The sequence below is a fragment of the Lycium barbarum genome, chromosome 7 (assembly GCF_019175385.1).
Source record: "Lycium barbarum isolate Lr01 chromosome 7, ASM1917538v2, whole genome shotgun sequence".
Classification (NCBI taxonomy): Eukaryota; Viridiplantae; Streptophyta; class Magnoliopsida; order Solanales; family Solanaceae; genus Lycium; species Lycium barbarum.
This window is the reverse complement of record NC_083343.1, coordinates 131,272,549-131,291,683: the sequence shown is the minus strand read 5'-3', so window position 1 is coordinate 131,291,683 and position 19,135 is coordinate 131,272,549. Positions and strand designations below refer to the sequence as shown.

Here is a 19,135-nt window from a genome sequence, read left to right as displayed (position 1 = left end):
AATTCTTCCTTAACCCGCGTTTACAGTGCCCAATTAGCCCGTCTCCTATCTTCCCACTACATTTAAAAAAAAAACAGGATTACAATAATTGATTGTAAAATCAAAATGAAGAATCTAACAATTAGTCTTTTTGCTTTGAAAATTCCCCTTTTTTCTGCTGAATCTTTTTATTGGAGGGGAAAAAGAGTAACAAATAAAGTAATGGTATTTCATGTTTCATCTGTGATCGTATAGGAAAGATCGATCGGTTGAAAACATGTATATATGCAAAGCAAACAACAGAGAAGACAGTGAATAGAACAAAGAATCATCTTTTAATTGATTTGGTGCAAAAAGCACTAGAAGGTACAATGGAACAACTCACAATAGCAAATAAGAAAAGGATAAAAAGAGAGGACATTCTCCATACAACAATAAATTACGAAGAAACTGCACTGTGAAGCATAAAAAATCAGATACACCTCCAAAGGACTTCTAATTGATTAGCTCCCTCTTGTGAATAATTTAGTTGTTGAAGCCACTTCCGTGTGAAGACACAACGAGAAAAATGTGCAAAAAAGCCACAAGAGAAGTAGAATCAAGCAGGTCCAGGTCACGACGGATCAATCATTCCGTCGCAAAACAGAAATCATTTTGATGAATTAAGTGTTATGTACCATTGATGTTTGAATCTTCCCCTCAAGAAGCCATCACTTATTTTGTTCTTTAAATTAAAATCTGAAAAGGGGAATAAAGAAAATGAAGATTTGAATCTTTGATCAATGATATGTAAAACACAAAGTTGATCTTATAAGAAAAGAACTCAAAATCAAACAGTGACTTACTCGGATAACTGTAGATGGCGGTTGAACTCTCAAAAAAACTTAGTAATTAATTGGAGGTGGTGGAGAAGCATAAATGTATACTGGCGGATGAGGAGATTTTATGGGTGGGGGAGGCGAGTTGTAGTGATAAGGAGGAGGAGGAGACTTGATTGGTGGTGGAGGAGACTTGTAGTAGTATGGAGGTGGGGGAGATGGTGATGGTGGTGGTGGGGACTTGTAGTAATATGGAGGTGGGGGAGATGGTGATGGTGGTGGTGGGGACTTGTAGTGGTAGGGCGGGGGAGGTGATGAGGATGGTCGAGGAGGAGACTTATAGTAGTACGGCGGTGGTGGTGATGGTGATGGTGGTGGTGGTGACTTATAGTTGTATGGTGGTGGAGGTGATGGTGACGGTGGTGGTGGAGACTTGTAGTAGTAGGATGGTGAAGGAGATGTCGATGGTGGTGGTGGGGATTTGTAGTAGTATGGTGGAGGAGGAGAGGGAGATGGTGGTGGTGGGGACTTGTAGTAGTAGGGTGGTGGTGGTGATGAGGATGGTGGAGGAGGAGACTTATAGTAGTAAGACGGTGGCGGTGATGGTGATGGTGGTGGTGGTGACTTGTAGTAGTATGGTGGTGGAGGTGATGGTGACGGTGGTGGTTGAGACTTGTAGTAGTAGGATGGTGAAGGAGATGCCGATGGCGGTGGTGGGGATTTGTAGTAGTATGGTGGAGGAGGAGAGGGAGATGGTGGTGGTGGGGAGTTGTAGTAGTAGGGTGGTGGTGGTGATGGGGATGGTGGAGGAGGAGACTTATAGTAGTAAGGCGGTGGTGGTGATAGTGATGGTGGTGGTGGTGACTTGTAGTAATATAGTGGTGGAGGTGATGGTGACGGTGGTGGTGGAGACTTGTAGTAGTAGGATGGTGAAGGAGATGCCAATGGTGGTGGTGGGGATTTGTAGTAGTATGGTGGAGGAGGAGAGAGAGATAGTGGTGGTGGGGACTTGTAGTAGTATGGAGAAGGAGGAGAAGGTGATGAGGGTGGAGGAGATTTGTAATAGTAAGGAGGCGGAGGAGATGGTGATGGGTGTGGTGGTGAGTTATAATAGTAAGGCGGAGGAGAAGATGGGGATGAAGAAGGTGACTTGTAATGGTAGTGTGGTGACGGAGACGTTGATGGTGGATGAGGTGACTTGTTATAGTATATAGGTGAAGGTGTACTTGGTGATGGTGGAGGTGGAGACTTGTAGTAATAATGAGGTGATTGAGACTTAGCTGGCGGTGGTGGAGATTTGTAATGGTAAGTAGGTCGCAGTGGAGATTTGTAAATGTGTTCTGGTGATGGAGGAGGAGGTGACTTGTAAACATATGCTGGTGATGGAGTAGGAGGTGACTTATAAACATAATCCGGTGATGGATGTGGAGAAGATTTGTAGTAGTATGGAGCAGGTGTAGGTTTGGTCTTCTTGCACATCCCATAAGGTGTCTTAGGAGCATAAGCAAATGATTCTGCATAGAGTACAACTTCATGACTAGTCTTTGAGTACACTTTGAGGCTAGCACCCGTATTTCCCAAATGAATATTTGTAGGAATGTTACACTTTGAACCTTTTGGTGCCCTGTGGAGTTTAGCCTGGCAAGCCTTTGCTCCATATTTGCGATAGTCAAATCCTTTAAGAGTTATGCTAAATTTTCCATTGATCTTAGTATTACCATAACCGGCAATTAACTTGTTACCAGCCTTGCAAGTCACTCGAACAACAACATCTGATCCATGTGAACAAGATAATACTTTAATCAACAATAAAACAATTGAGTCGAAACCTCAAGAAGACATATCTCTAGCGAATAATAAGAAGGTAAAGCATTATTAGATCAAATAAGAAGATGAAGCATAAATGATTAAAATGAATAAATAGTTAAATAAATTATTAATGATGAAACATAAAAAGAAATAAAGGAATTCAGGGCGTGGAATCAAGGTTATTGTACCTTTGTGGTATATCTTGCCATGAGACATTTTTTGGTGTTTCCAGTCGTAGCATCTTAAACAATAGACTTGTCCAACAACCATGACCACCATGTGATGGCGTGAAGGATAGTAATGAGTAAGTGGTGGTGGTGAAGTGTAGTAGTATGGTGAGGGAGAAAACTTCTTTGGTGGTGGTGGGGAGGCGTGGTTGTATGGAGTTGGAGATGGCTTAATCGAGGGTGGAGGGGAAGTGTAGTAATATGACGTAGGAGATGACTTCTTAGATGGTGGAGGAGAACTATAATAGTGTGGAGTATGAGGTGCCTTCTTGGGTGGCGGTGGAGAACTGTAGTAGTACGGAGGAGGAAGTGACCTTACTGGTGGTGTTGGGGAAATATAGTGATATGGTGGGGGAGGTGATTTCGTTGGTGGTGGTGGTGAAGAGTAGTGATATGGCGGAGGAGACTTCATTGGTGGGGGTGGAGAACTATAATAGTATGGGGAAGGATATGGCTTAGCAGGCGGAGGTGGAGACTTGTGGTAATAAAGTGGAGGAGGTGATGACGATGGTGGTGGAGGCGACTTATAATAGTAAGGTGGTGGAGGAGAAGGTGAGGGAGGCGGTGGAGATTTATAATAATATGGTGGGGGAGGGGATGGCGAAGGTGGTGGAGGAGACTTAGAATAATAGGGTGGGGGTGGTGATGGTGAGGGCGGTGGTGGAGATTTGTAATAGTATGGCGGTGGAGGCGACGGTGAAGGTGGAGGTGGAGACTTATAGTAGTAGGGTGGTGGTGGTGATGGCGAGGGAGGTGGTGGAGACTTGTAGTAATATTGGGGTGGTGGTGATGGTGAGGGAGGTGGTGGAGACTTGTAGTAATATGGTGGTGGAGGCGATGGTGACGGTGGAGGAGGGAATTTGTAGTAGTATGATGGTGGTGGAGATGGTGACGGAGGTGGTGGAGACTTATGCACATATGGTGGTGGTGGAGAAGGTGAAGGAGGAGGTGGTGATTTATACTCATAAGGTTGTGGAGGTGAAGGTGATGGGGTTGGTGGAGACGTGTACACATATGGTGGTGGGGGAGAAGATAGAGGGGGAGGAGGTGATTTATACTCATAAGGTGGTGGGGGTGAAGGCGATGGAGGAGGTGGAGACTTATACACATATGGAGGAGTTGGAGACGGTGAAGGAGGAGGTGGAGATTTATAGATGTATGGTGGTGGGGGAGAAGGTGATGGAGGAGGTGGAGATTTGTACTCATAAGGTGGTGGTGGAGATGAAGAAGGAGGTGGTGGTGACTTGTACTCATTCGTTGGAGGTGGCGGAGAAGAATATATGTAAGTGTCTGCTGAAACTACATTAGCAACCGCCAATATGGCCAATGCCACCAAAATTTGATGCAAATGATGACCCCTGCCTGGGCCATTGCCTCGAAGCCTCATGTTATAGTTCAGAGGCTAGGATAGAAGAAACGCTGTAATGTTTAGTTCAGAGGTGATGAGTTTGGGGATTCAGTTGCCAAAGTATTTATAGTTGCACTGCTTGGAAGTAGTCGTTGCTATGAGATGTCAACTAGTGACCAATTCAATTAGTCTGATTGATGCTCAAGACTAAAAAATGATAACTCTAATAGCTGGAATTATTCTTGATCACTTTTAGTTTTCCATTTCATTTCTTTAACAAATATTTTTCACTAGCAGATAATGAGAACAACACATGAATGTGCACAGCCAGACAGAGAGTGCTAATTTTTAATACTTCCACTCTCTTGCCATTTTGTTTTCTCTGTGTTTTCCTTTGGAAGCCTAAACAGTTTCAGTAAGATTACACCCTTTAGCCATTCTGTTAGTTTATTGGTTGATAATTTCAAGATAAATATAGTGCAACCATTTTGTAATATTGAATTATGTGGTGTTTTACATTACAAATAATTACAGCAACTGTTGAGTTTTTTAGCCAAGTTAATTAATATCTCTTCCCCTGCTTTTAATTGCCTGTTGATCTATAGCGAAATCAGGATATATAATATTCTACGTCATGGACTCAAGCTAGCTGGTGAAAAAAAAGAGGCTGATGTCGATAGAGTTTATTACTGGTAATTGCTAAGGTGCGTTACTATGGCATCGCAAAATTCTATTCCAACTATTGCCAAATGCCCTGTGCGGACTTTTGTACATTTTTTAATCCCATAGTTAGGATCCTGGCTTCGCCACTAATCATGGTTAAAATGTTTAATTTTGCCAAGTGCATGCATAATTTTCTTTTTGGATCACTAGTTGGTAATAAAATCAAACTTGCAACCTTTTTCCTGTCTTATAATGATATTCAAGCTATTCAAACTGAAGATCACTCAATAACCCATTTGAGAACTTTGATAACTGGAAAGAATAAATACCTATTTACTATAAGTATGTCTGTTGATTGTTGATAGCTTCAAGTTGTTTGTTAGCTGTTGCCAACTGGAAATGGTGGTCTAGAAACTTAGAAGACAATAGTTTCTTTGACATCAGATTGTTTCACCAAATTGAGTGTACTTTATGATACTTAAAAAAATAAGTTTGACAAATTCTCTTTATTCTGATATCTTTTTATTATTTATTTCAGAAGCATCAGTTGACGAAATGAGTTATTAAAAATTATTTTCCGTCATTTTTTGGTTAGTACCACATAAGATTAGGAAAGAGGTTGTTTGTTGAGACTTGCCATGCACTACTACTAATTCAAAAAGTACAAATCCTAGTTTTGAGTTTTCTTTATTTTCTTTCGAGTGTACTAACAATGTACATATTTCTTTTATACAATAAGGTTACATTGACCTACAAGTTTACAAGTACTCCACTCCTCATAACAAGTCTGATTAACCTGAAAGCTTGAGTAACGACCTGCCATAGTTAATTCAAAAAGTACAAATCCGTGCACACATTTTGTAATTTTGTTATGTGGTGTTTTACATTTACAAATAATTACAGCAACTTTGACTTATATATTTAGCCAAAGTAATTAATCTCTCTTCCCCTGCTTTACTTGCATGTTGATGCTCTCTAGCGAAGTCAGGATATATATTCTATGTCATGGACTCAAGCTAGCTGGTGAAAAACAAGGCTAGCTGGTGAAAAACAAGACTGATGTTGATAGAGTTTATTACTGGCCGGTAATTGCTAAGGAGCGTTACTATGGTATCATCCAAATTCTGTACCAACTATTGCCAAATGCATTGTGCAGCATGCTCAACAAAGTCGAATTCTAAGTGTGCTATTCGTGTACTTTCTTGAATCCCCTTATTAGGAACTTGGCTTCGCCACTAATCATGGTTAAAATCTTTAATTTAGCCAAGTACATGAGTTATTTTCTTTTTGGATCACTAGTTTGTAATAAGATCAAACTTGAAACCTTTTTCCTGATCTAATATAATAACATGGTTAATATGCTGATTGTTGATGGCTTCAAGTTATTTGTTGCCAACTAGAAATGGTGTTCTAGAACTTTAGAACACCAACATTGTCTTTGAGATATATAGAATTGTTTCACCAAATCCGAATGTATTTTATGATATAAAAAAGTAAGTTTGACAAAATTTCTTTATCCTGATATCTTTTTAAAAATTTGTTTTTTGTCATTTTCAATTAGTACTACATAAGATTAGGAATGAGGTTGTTTGTTGCGACTTGACATGCACTACTACTGATCCAAAAAGTACAAATTCATGTTTCTTTCTGATGTCTTTTTATCATATATTTCAGAAGCATCAGTTCACGAAATGAGTCATTAAAAATTTATTTTCTGTCATTTTCGATTAGTACCAATAAGATTATGAATGAGGTTGTTTGTTCCGACTTGACATGCACTACTACTAATTCAAAAAGTAGTTATGTGTACAAACAATGTATATGTATATTTTAACATCATAAGGTTACATTGACCTACAATAACAAGGTACTCTCTACTCTTCGTAACAAGTTTGATATTAGCTTGAAAGGTTAGGTAATAACCTGCTATATTCGATTAACTACATAAAAGTTATTATTGTTAGTGTGATATAACTTAATTAATCCTTTCCTTATTACACAGTTGCATAATTATCGGTGTTGGAATGAGAATCATGAGGTCTCAGATTCAAATTCCAGCAAAAACAAAGGATAGTAGGTGATATTTTCTCATATGTCCAAGCATTGGTGGACAACTTTATTCGGTACTTATACTGATGGGAGTTAGTAAGCATTTCGTATAATTAATCGAGGTGAACACAAGCGGGCCATAATTATTAAAGAAAAAAAAGATATAAGAAGCTAGGGAGAAAGCTATTCATTTATGTTAAATAACAAAGAATATGGGTTGTAGTATTACAGGACTACTTAATTAAGTTTATTAATTTATTCAGTGGACTTTGCTTCCACACTATTACGTCTATTAGTTAAAGAGTTACTAATTAATATAATGCATTGCAAAGTACTTCTGAAGAATTTCTATTCTGCTTTTTTGTTTCATATTTAGTTACTTCTTCCACGTCTTAATAGTCTATTATTTCGCTAATTAGTTATAATTCTGATCAACTCAGAAAAGAAAATTAGACGTGGGTTGATTAACTTTTCAGTGATGATATTCTACACATTTTAAACTATATGAAAGTATAGGAAATTTTGACCTTTGTGACATTGATGTAAAAGATTTCAATTAAACATTTTTTGCTTAAATTTGAGAAGGCACATACTATATCTGGAATCCGAGAAATGTTTTACTTATTTCTTGAGTTCTTTTTACACTAAAATTGAATTTTAACTTCTATACTCTTTACAATTTCATATTACGTTGTAGATAACTACATATTGCAGTGTTGTATATATATCGAATTAACCAATGTGTCATCTTGGCAGGCCTCCGCAATTAGGCCTCGGACAATTCCTTTTGAGTTTCAGTCTTGTGACATACACTCTAGCCAGAGTGTTTCACGCGTTAGCTGGGCACAATAGACCAAGGCCGAACACTCATCGTTTACGACATGGACTACTAGGGTATTCAATCTTGTTCACTCCCCATGCTTTGGCATATTAGTGTCGGTAGGGATCCAAAATCCTGCCTTCTCTTTTGGTGTTCCTTTGTAGATATTCGAATTTCACTCCGCACGAAATTTCATTATTGTCGGTTATTTTAAAAAACTGGTGCAGCAAAATCGATTTGAAGAATGATTTAAAATGTCTCAATATTTGTGGACTTTAAACAACAACAACAACAACAACAACAACCTAGTGAAATCCCACAACTGTGGGGTCTGGGGAGGGTAGAGTGTACGCAGACCTTACTCCTACCAAGGTAGGACGGCTGTTTCCGAAAGACCCTCGGCTCAATAAAAAGCATAAAAAAGGTCAGATAAGGCTAAGAAATTTAAAGTGATATGAAAATGCAAATAACGAAAACTGACACAGATAAAATAGGATAATCAAAGTACAGGAAATAACAGATAATAGCAGAAATCAGAGCACAAGAAATTATACTGTGATAATGCGCCTACTAATAAGGAAGGATAACGAGACTATCTACTAGCCTACTACCCTAATCTGGGTCCTCCAAACCCTTCTATCTAAGGTCATGTCCTCGGTAAGCTGTAATTGCGCCATGTCCTGTCTAATCACCTCTCCCCAATACTTCTTCGACCTACCTCTACCTCTTATGAAACCATCCATGGCCAACCTCTCACATCTCCGCACTGGGGCATCTGTATCTCTCCTCTTCACATGCCTAAACCATCTCAGTCTCGCTTCCCGCATCTTGTCTTCCACCGAGGCCACTCCTACCTTGTCCCGAATAGCCTCATTCCTAATCCTGTCACTCTTGGTGTGCCCACACATCTATCTCAACATTCTCATCTCGACAACTTTCATCTTTTGAACGTGAGAGATCTTAATTGGCCAACACTCCGCCCTATACAACATAGTCGGTCTAACTACCACTTTGTAGAACTTGCCCTTAAGTTGTGGTGGCACCTTCTTGTCACAGAGTGCTCCGGAAGCGAGCCTCTATTTCATCCACTCTGCCCCAATATGATGTGTGACATCATCGTCAATCTCCCCGCTGCCTTGCATGATAGACCCAAGATACTTGAAACTATTTTTCTTCTGGATGGCCTAGGTACCAAGCCTCACTTCCACGCCAACCTCCTGAGGTGCTTCATTGAACTTGCACTCCAAGTACTCTGTCTTGGTCCTACTCAGCTTAAACCCTTTAGACTCCAAGGTATGTCTCCAACCCTCCAGCTTAGCGTTAACTCTGCTACGAGTCTCGTCGATCAGGACTATGTCATTCGCGAAAATCATACACCATGGCACCTCACCTTGAATTTGCCGCGTCAATCTATCCATCACTAAGGCAAATAAAAACAGACTAAGAGCTGATCCTTGGTGCAACCCCATCACGACTAGGAAGTGCTCTGAATCTCATCTTACTGTTCTTACCCTGGTTTTGGCTCCCTCATACATGTCCTTGATCACCCTAATGTACGCCACAGGTACACCTTTAGCCTCCAAGCATCTCCATAGGATCTCTCTTGGAACTTTGTCGTAAGCCTTTTCTAGGTCGATGAATACCATGTGTAAGTCCCTCTTCCTCTCCCTATACTGCTCCACCAGTCTCCTCACAAGATGGATGGCTTCTCTAGTTGAGCATCCCGACATGAATCCGAACTGGTTTTCTGAAATAGATATGCCTCTCCTCACCCTCATCTCCACCACCCTTTCCCACACTTTCATAGTATGGCTTAGCAGTTTGATATCTCTATAGTTGTTGCAACTCTTGATATCCCCCTTGTTCTTATATAGAGGTATTATTACACTCGACCTCCATTCTTCGGGCATCCTTGCCATCTTAAAAATGACATTAAACAACCTAGTCAGCCACTCCAAACCTACCGAGCCTGCGCTCTTCCAAAATTCCCCAGGAATCTCGTCAGATCCGGTCGCTCTTCCCATGCGCATCCTACGGACAACACCCTTAACCTCCTCAACCTTAAAACGCCTGCAATACCCAAAATCATGATGCCTCCCTGTATGTTCCAAATCTCCCAACACAATGTCTCTGTCCCCTTCTTCATTCAAGAGTTTGTGGAAGTATGATTGCCATCTTCGTCTAATGAGAGTATCCTCTACCAGTACTTTGCCATGCTCCTCCTTGAAGTGCTCGTCCTTGATGCACTTCACTTGATCCACATCACGTGCCCTTCTCTCCCTCGCCTTGGCCAGCCTGAACAATTTCTGATCCCCGCCTTTCTCCTCTAGTTCAGCATAAAGGCGTTCAAAAGCTGCTGTTTTTGCCGTCGAAACCGCCAACTTCGCCTCTTTCCTCGCTATCTTATAAAGTTACCTATTCGTTCACTTCTCCACCTCATCCTTACTTTCTATCAACTTCCCATATGCCACCTTTTTTGCTTCCACCTTCCCTTGAACTTCTCCATTCCACCACCAGTCCCCTCGATGCCGACCACGACTACCTGTCGAGACCTCCAACACTTCTCTTGCTACAACCCTAATGCAACTAGCCATCCTATCCCACATACTGGTCGCATCCCCACTACTATCCCAGGCCCCTATATCCTTCAATTTCTCTCCCATCTCCAGGGCACTAATCATGGTCAAACCCCTCCCCCCATCTGATCCTAGGTCGATCATTCACGTCCCTGTTCATACTCGTCATCTTGATCCCTAAATCCATCACCAAGAGCTTATGTCGGGTTGTAAGGTTGTCGCTCGGAATGACCTTACAGTCTTTGCACAGACCTTTATCATCCTTCCTAAGGAGTAAAAAGTCTATCTGAGTCTTAGCCATCGAACTACGGAAGGTTACCAAGTGCTCCTCCTTATTTGGGAAACTCGAATTGGCTATCACCAACCGAAAAGCTCTAGCAAAATCCAAAAGTGACACTCCTCCCCCATTCCTGCCAATTTAAAACAAAAAATCTGCTTAATTTAAAATTTAAAAAAAAATCAAATATCTCAACAAACTAATCTATCCAATAGAAATTTAAAATTCACAAATTAGATTCATCCTATACCCAAGAAACTTATTATTATGCTAAAAAATGACTGTAGTAACTGAAAGCAAATTTCAACAGTATTTTAAAAAAAATGGTTTGCCCTTCTTTAATTTGTTGCTTTGGCAGTTTGTGCTTGTGAATTCATTTGAGTCTTGCTGAATTTGCACAATTTTGAAACATGACTTTACCTTCTTCTTTTGATTTTACTCATAACACCCTCAATAACCTTGTCTTATCGTTTTTTTTAGCAAAAGTTTTTTTTTTAATAAATAAAAGTGAACCTCAAAGAGAAGAGTACAAGCAAGGGGGGCTAGGCCTTACCTTACTAATCCTAATAAGGTAATGAAACTCTACTAATTAACAAGCATGAAGAAAATAAGAGCTAGAGAAAACTAGGTATTCTATGATCATTACAGAGTTTATAATACACTCTATGATAATATTACAAATGAGGATGCTTAGGTAATGTAAAAATATAAAAGTAATGAATAATGTTGAGTTATCAACCTCGAACTTCATGTTATATATGTATGAACTAAAAAAGATAACTTGCCTGTCAATTTGAAGTATTTTCCGCTTGTCTTCTTCTTCAAATTTGTCCAACAATAGTTGATAGTTCATTACTTCTTGGATTTATTGGATATTTTTAAAGTTGTTGACACTGTCAGATGATTCTGCTTTTCCAGTCGCATCGGTAGGTGCCTTGGAACAAATTCCTCAGTCACCTTACCATCCCAACTGTGTTTCCTTCCATGTGTCTTCTTTTTTGCTTTTGTTGCTTCCACTTCTTTGTTGCCTAGGTGAGAGATCTCCATCCTTGGCCACCTTATCAAAGCATATGTCCAGCATAGCATCCTCATCATCCCCATAGGACATGTCATCAGTCATCGCCCAAGTCAATATCATAAGCTGTAGGTGATGTTGCTTGCTGCCACATATGCCCAGGAGATGTGGCATTGGTTGTGCAAATTTTCTTAGCTAGAGGTGTAACACCATACCCTTTATGTTGCTGATTGCTACCAATTGGAGTAGTCACCTGAGTTGAATTTTTTCTACTGCTCTTAGGCACAAAACTTGGTGCATTATGGTTGAGATTACTGCCCGAAATTGGTGAGCTATTCTCCTGTAAGCTTTCTCTTTCACTACCACTAATTTGATATTGTTGACACCCAATTTTGTCCCGCCTCTCCTCCAAAATATCTGTTTACGCTTATCATTATTTTTATTATTATTATTATTATTATTATTATTATTATTATTATTATTTTATTATTGCCAGTATTATTATAATTTGCATTATATTCATTTCGACATTTTTACCACCTTTGCACACGCATCGCATTTATTTTGCGCAGTTAAATAATAGCGTTTATTTAATTTTATTTTTATCCGAACACTGATAAATACATACTTTTATATTATGTAATATTTTTATTAAAATAGATTTTTTATTTAAATTTAGAACCCAAATCCGAGCCCAATCAGCCAAATATTTCAGACCAGCCCATAAGAATTCGTTTTCCTATAACCCGGCCCACTAAAGCATTAAATCCCCAAATCCACCAGCCCACTACCCGAAATACCCATGACCCGACCCGACTCGTCAACATAATGAACCACTAGGGTTTCTATTATTCATCCGCCGCTTCTCTCCCTTCTCTCTCTTCCGCTCCTCTCTTCCCTCTTCTCCCCCTCTCTCTTCGTCGACACATATAGAAAATCTGCAGGCTCCTTTCATTCCCAACAGGCCTTGAATGGCAAATTTTGGGAAAGAAATTAATGAATTGGCCTTTTTCCTTCAGGGTCAACGTTGAAGAGTTTGTCTTTTTTTTTCTCCCTCTGTTCTTTCGATCTGAAATGTTTTAATGGACTTCGTCCATTTGTGAATTCAAATCGCTTTCTTCATCAGCTCTTTTTCATTTTTCAAGTACCTATTTTTAATTGTTTTTGTCTCTTTATCTGGGTATTCTGATCGACGATCAGAACCCAACGTTTGAAAAGGGTTTCAACTTAAATCCCGCCCAAATTTGAAACCCTAGAGCAAACCCTAGATTTTCCCCCTATAAATAATCGTTTCTGGGTTCGTTGAGGGAGGTCTTGGAACGGCAGAAATTCCCTAAGATTAAAGTTCTTGAATCGCCAAATTTCCCTTGAAAATACAAGTCTTTAATTGTTCCAGTTCCCCTTTAAAAATATCAGCTCTTAATTTTCTTGATATCGTCTCAAATACTAAATCCTTTTCTGTTTTGCCTTTGGTATTTGGTTCGGATCCAAGTATATACAAACTCGGAGTTTGCGGTGTTTCGAGACATGTCGGAGACCCCGCCCCACTTCGCTGCACCCGAAGAAGGTAATTTATTTCCCTTTTAATTTCTGTAGCTTTTGTATCATTTAAGTGTTAATTATATGTTTAATTTGAGTAATCAACATGTTTTAAAATTTAGCTAAATATGTGGTTTAGTTGTACACTAGTTTTGGCATCATGTGTTTTAGCTAATACTGCTAGTTTTGGAGCTTTGTTGCTGGTCCTTGTATGATTAGGGTGCACTTAGTTTGTATTCCTGTTTTAAATATATGATTTGTTCCTGCTAATTAGTTGTCTCTTTAGATCTTAGCCATGTAACTGATTGGTATGATGAGGAAGCTATTAATCTAATCAAATGTGTTTATGTGTTCATACCTGTATGTGATCTCGGCTGGTTTATTTTCAGTTTAGCTTAGCTTAGTAGCATTATGCATATTCCTGTTTTAGTTAGTTTAGTCTCGGCTCAAAAGTTAAAATATTTTGATGTTCACGTTTAGTTCGGTTTGACTTCCAGTTTAGTAGTTGGTTATGTGTTAGTATGACAAACCTATTTCAAGCTTGGATGTGGAGTTTGTTAACTTGAGAATTTGGTGTATATGTATGAACTATACCAACATGGTATCATTAATGTCTCTATGCTAGTCCATAAGCTGGTTCTGATAGGTTTTGGTGTTGGCATGAGCTTATTTTGGTTCATATAGTCTTCAACATGATAAAGTAGAATTTAAATGATGTTAGTAGGTCTAAATAGGATTAACAAGGGATCTGAACTCAACTTCAATCAGCTTGTAAACATATAGTGTCTCTGATTAAATATCACTTTCTGCTTAAAAATGACTTAAATGACTATCTTGTTGCAACTAGTTTGGAATTAAGATTCATGCAAACAACCAGAGAAGTCTGACTATTAGATGAATATCATGTTAGTATATCTAGCCCAAGTTAGCTTGTAATAATCTATACCCTGTTGAACATATGAAGCCGAATATCATGTTTTCCTATGCTGCCTATTCTGAGTCATGTTTAGTTTTGTCAAAGCTGCCTGTATTTCTAAATTTAGCATGATTACTTACCTGGTTGTCTCAAATACATTGCATGAAATTACTAAAGCCTAGCATCTTTTCTAAAAGTTGTTTAAAGTCTACCCAATACGGCATCTGTTCCTGCCTGCATAAGTTCCTGGATTTTGTTAAAATAAGATCGCATACTAGATGATTGTCCAAGTTAGTTCCTTTATTGTTTTCTTTTCCCAAATAATAAGTCTTTTCTCAAACATGAAGTAGTTCGGTTTTCTTTCTAAGTTCGAATTTGGATAAATTGGTTTTCTTTTATTCTCTTAAGACTTTTCTAATTGAAATCTGAGTTCTGAAATAGTTGATATCTATTCTTAAGATAACCTGACCAGATGTGTATATTTGTTTCCTTCCCTTCTTTAAGTTAATCCCAACAGTTTCTTTCTTTTGCGGATAATGTCCACGAGATTCAAACTTTGTTCCGTTAGAGTCTTTAAACTGTTTTACTGCCTTAACTTGGACATACCAATATCCCAATTAAATGGCTTCCGTATCCTGGGGGTACTTGAACCCAAATGTGTCAGCTAATTACGTAAATTCCTAAAGAAGGTGCTGTTTGTAGTTTTTATGCTAATAGTTGGTTTAAACTTAGCTTCTTCCCTGAAATAATTGAACTCTTCCATGTTTGAATCACTGTCCCTTGGGAAGTCCGAAAGAGTCATTTCCTTTTATTCATATTTATGTTTTCTGTTTAATCATTTGATGAATTACTGAAGTTTGATTAAACTTGTTGTGTTAAGTCTAAAGCATGCTTGCGTTTCTGCACTTGTTCAAATTTCATATGCTCTTACATTGAATATAACATGCTTGATTTCGTGTATACTTATGTATATTGCTAGTATACTTTTAGTTAAAGCACTGTTAATGGGGAGGTTAGATTGGTCATTATGGATTAAGCTTGAACCCTCCCCGGTGTTAGCCATGCCTGGGATTCATGAAATCCCTTGGAACTTGTGCAACGTCGGGAAAACTGGGGGCAAAAGCTTTCCAATATTAGCCTTCTATACATCTTCATAGGATGTGTATACACTGAGGTATACTTAAATATACATAGTATATACATAATCTACTGATTTGTTTTGAACTTATATTCTACATGTTTAATCTTATTCGTTGAGTAGATACTAATCCTTTTCCTTTCGTTTTATGCATGACTATCGCATACGATGTCCGAGGGACTCGTTTTCTTCCGCATTTGACGTTGGGCTAAAAGCCCAACATGATTCCTCTCTCTGCCCAGCCCTCTATCCGCAGCAAGAATAGAAAAACATAAAATTTTGGGCCAAAGCCCAATAGGCATGAACAGTTCGCAGCATGTCTTAAAATGGGCCGAGCCCATTCCCAACAGCAGCAGATAGCAGCAGTCCTAAAACTGGGCTGAGCCCATTTGATTTGCTCCTTTATTTTATTTTTTTGTGCACTTAATTTGTATCATGCGACTAACTCTTTATGTTGCTTTATTTTCTTAATTTAGATGAACCTTAGCGAATTTAGGGGGTTAGCTTTAGTATAATGGGTAGTAAATTTAAGAGAGAAACTCACAATTAGTCCCATAGATTTCATTCCTTTTTTTGTTAAAATTATTTATAGCATCTATAATATTTTTTTTTATATATTAGAATGATTGATTTTCAAAAATAGCATGACTATATATTTTGAGCTAAAGTAATCATGATTTATGCTTACTATCTTAAAGAATTCAAACATAATGGATAGGCCAATGTGAACTCAAGTATATGTTTGTAAACAATTTTTCAAGATTTATCCAAATCGTGTATATTTTTAGCTAAGCATAATTAATAAGAAATAATAAAAGGATAAGGAAAGCTCTCATTAGCTATTTTTGTATTTTTGTTTATACTCCTAAAATGTAAAAATCAATTAATATCTCACCATTTGAGTTATTTCAAGGATTTATGAAAACGCTGCGGCAACCTGCATTTTCTTTACTTATATGCAAATTAGTATATAGTTTCTGCAAGTGTTATTTTAAATAACATTTTTTTTAAAGCCCTAGCAATATTTATAAGTCTATTTTTTAAATAGCATTATTATATTTTCATTTAAAGCCTTAGCAGCATTCTTAAGTCTTATTTTAAATAGCCTTGTTATTTAAAGCCTTAGGCAATACTTATAAGTTTTTGAAGTCTCCTTTTTATGCAAATTATTCTACAAGTCTTATTCTAAATAGCATTTTTTATTTAAAGCCTTAGCAATATTTATAAGTATTATTTTAAATAGCATTATTGCATTTTCCTTTGAAACCTTAGCGACATTTTCAAGCCATTTTCTTAAAATTTAAATGCTACATTTGCATCTTTAACCTTAAATTAATTAACCTTAAGTTTGACCGGTAAACCATAATTAATGGATTCTAAAGGATGCCTAACCCCTTCCTTTTAGGATAATTAGAACCCTTACCTAGAATTAAAATTTAAGCAGACCATTAACGGGGTTTAGTTAGCCTTCACCTTAGTTAATAATTAGGTGCCCTAATTCACCTTAAAATCAATTAGGTGGCGACTCCTTAGAACTAATAAATAAAGTAATCACCAATATGTTGTACTCTACTTTAACCCGTTTAAATGGGGTATAACAGATATTATTCACCTTCAACCTATTCTGCCCATGTCTTAGACTTGGACGAAACCTCGTCAATTACCTAAACTAAATCATTATTTAGTTGTCTAGGTTGCTTCTTGCTTATCTCTGTCGAAGTTGAACTATCTTTGTGTTGCTTATTTCCTATATGCGACGCCTCGTAGTCAAGATCCCATGCATAGTAAAAAACAGTTGCATTAGTCTCACCAGTAGCGTTCTCGTTTTCAACAACACACTGCCTAGAATCAGCAGTCTGAATCTCACATGTAGCATTTATTTTCTGCCCGGAATCAACTTGCAATTCATTGACTTTAACTATTGATGTTACCCCTGCATTAACAATTGCAGTTGGGCATTAATTTCTGCTCCGATTCTCTTTCTTGCACTCCATCTGTAGTAGCTAAAATCCCAGCTAGTACCAAATTATCACTTTGAGCAATAGCTTGAAAAGGATTATGTGACAAAATTTGTTGAGAAGTTGTATGTTCATTAATCCTAATTCCAGGTGATTTTCGATGTGTAACTACAACCCAACCATTGTCAACTTGCTGGTTATTTTTTCTGGCAATTTGGGTATTTCTAGTCCCACCTGAAATCTCAACAGTTTCATTCGAAACTGGAGCTCGCACCTGTCCATCCATCGCGTTTTCACCACCAGTAGTTGACATTTTTCCACTCTTGCCTATATTCTTTTGTGTATCACTAGTAGAAACAAGAGCATCAATAGTAGGGCGAGCTACAGCTGAGTCTTTCTCACGTTGCTTACTCGTCCCAATCGAACCAACTCTAGCACCACTGTTTCCAACCATCAGTTGTTGCCCAGAATTCTTTTGTGATGCATCGATCAAAGTTGCAGATTTTTTTCAGCTACATCAGTAGATAAATTATCATTTTTTTCTGCAATTTAGCATTTATAATCTCCCTTGCATCACCCTGATATTGCTTCACATATATACCTTTATGTACTGCCTCATTCTGGGTTTTATCACCAGTCTTTTCGAACATCAACGACAACTATTTTCATCATGCCCTTGACGTTTACAATGAGTACAATAATTCGGGAGATTATCATAAACAAATTCTTGATAATGTTCAATAACCTTACCTGAATTTTTGTCCACAAAGAATAACTTTATTCGTTTTGGGTGCTTACCAGTAAGTATAGAATTACCTTTACTCTAGTTGTACTTGGCTTGGTCCGATCTTGTCTTATCTGAAAGCTCTTTTAAAAGCATTTTAATCTGGACAATGATGAATTTCTAGGGAGTGCTCATAAGGATTGTTCTTCCATTACAACATTTCATAGATCATAGGTTTTGAGATATGATTTTATTTCACTGACCAAATATGATAATTTTCTCTAGCGAAATTTTGGAAATTTTGTGGGGCATTCAAAGAGAGACTGATGCTTGCCATGGTTGAAAAAATAGGTTTGAAAGTAATATGGATTAGAAAAATAGCCTGCGCTATAAAATAAGCACGGTTTAAAAATGCCCCATCTTCCCGCTTCCTTTGATCAATTTGTTGGCCATTTTTTGGGTTGTAAATTAGAAGATTGAACCCATTCGAAGCAGATTTAAAGCGTAATTTTCCACTTAAAGTATTGAAATTGCAATTTCCCAAGAGAATGCCTAATTTCTTTGACTATGATAAACACCAAAGATTACAATCAAATTGAACTTAGAACCGTTAATTAAGCTGTAGCATTTACTTCTATATTAGTCTTTTAATAAGGTAGTTACTCTTTTTTGCTTTAAAAATTTCCCCTTTTTCTGCTGAATCTAGTTATCGGGGGAAAAAAGAGTAACTAATGAAGTAATGATATTTCAGTTTTGATATGCTCGTTGAGAAAAGATTGATTCGATTGAATACATACATATATGCAAACCTGAACAACAAAGAAGATAGTGAATAGAACAACGAATCATCTTTTAATTGATTTGGTGCACAAAGCACAAGAAGGTACAATGAAACAACTGACAATAGCAAATAACAAATAGATAAAAAGAGAGGACATTCTCTATATAACAATAAATTATGAAGAAACTTGCATCGTGAAGCGTAAAAAATCAGATACACCTCCAAGGACTACTAATTGATTAGTTCCGTCTTGTGAATAATTTAGTTGTTGAAGACACTTCAATGCAAAGACACATCGAGAAAAATGTGTAACAAAGCCACAAGAGAGCAAAACACACCTGGACTTATATACTATGGTGTGTATAAAATCGTTTGATCTTAAATTGATTATTTTTAAAATGAGTAAAGGGTCAAAAACATACCTAAACTATCACTCTTTTTGTGTTTCATACCTGAACTATCCAAAGTAAGCAAAACACACCTAAACTATCACTATGC

General features: G+C 37.8%; 1 protein-coding gene across 1 annotated transcript; it reads right to left on the bottom strand.

Moving 5' to 3' along the window:
• Positions 1–301: 301 nt before the first annotated feature.
• Positions 302–4,258, bottom strand: LOC132604450 (extensin-2-like). Its single transcript, XM_060317963.1, has 3 exons — positions 2,795–4,258; positions 825–2,569; positions 302–717 (listed from the first exon to the last, which is right to left on the bottom strand). The coding sequence occupies exons 1-2, from the start codon at positions 4,218–4,220 to the stop codon at positions 864–866; spliced, it is 3,132 nt and encodes a 1,043-aa protein (XP_060173946.1). The 5' UTR covers positions 4,221–4,258; the 3' UTR covers positions 302–717; positions 825–863.
• Between the last annotated feature and the right edge of the window lie 14,877 nt (positions 4,259–19,135).

Bases quoted from the DNA above. Each gene is read 5' to 3' on its own strand.
- LOC132604450 (XM_060317963.1), bottom strand. From the start codon at position 4,220: ATGAGGCTTCGAGGCAATGGCCCAGGCAGGGGTCATCATTTGCATCAA. The intron at 2,570-2,794 runs GTACAATAACCT...CACATGGATCAG, and splicing joins TGGCAAGATATACCACAAAG to ATGTTGTTGTTCGAGTGACT.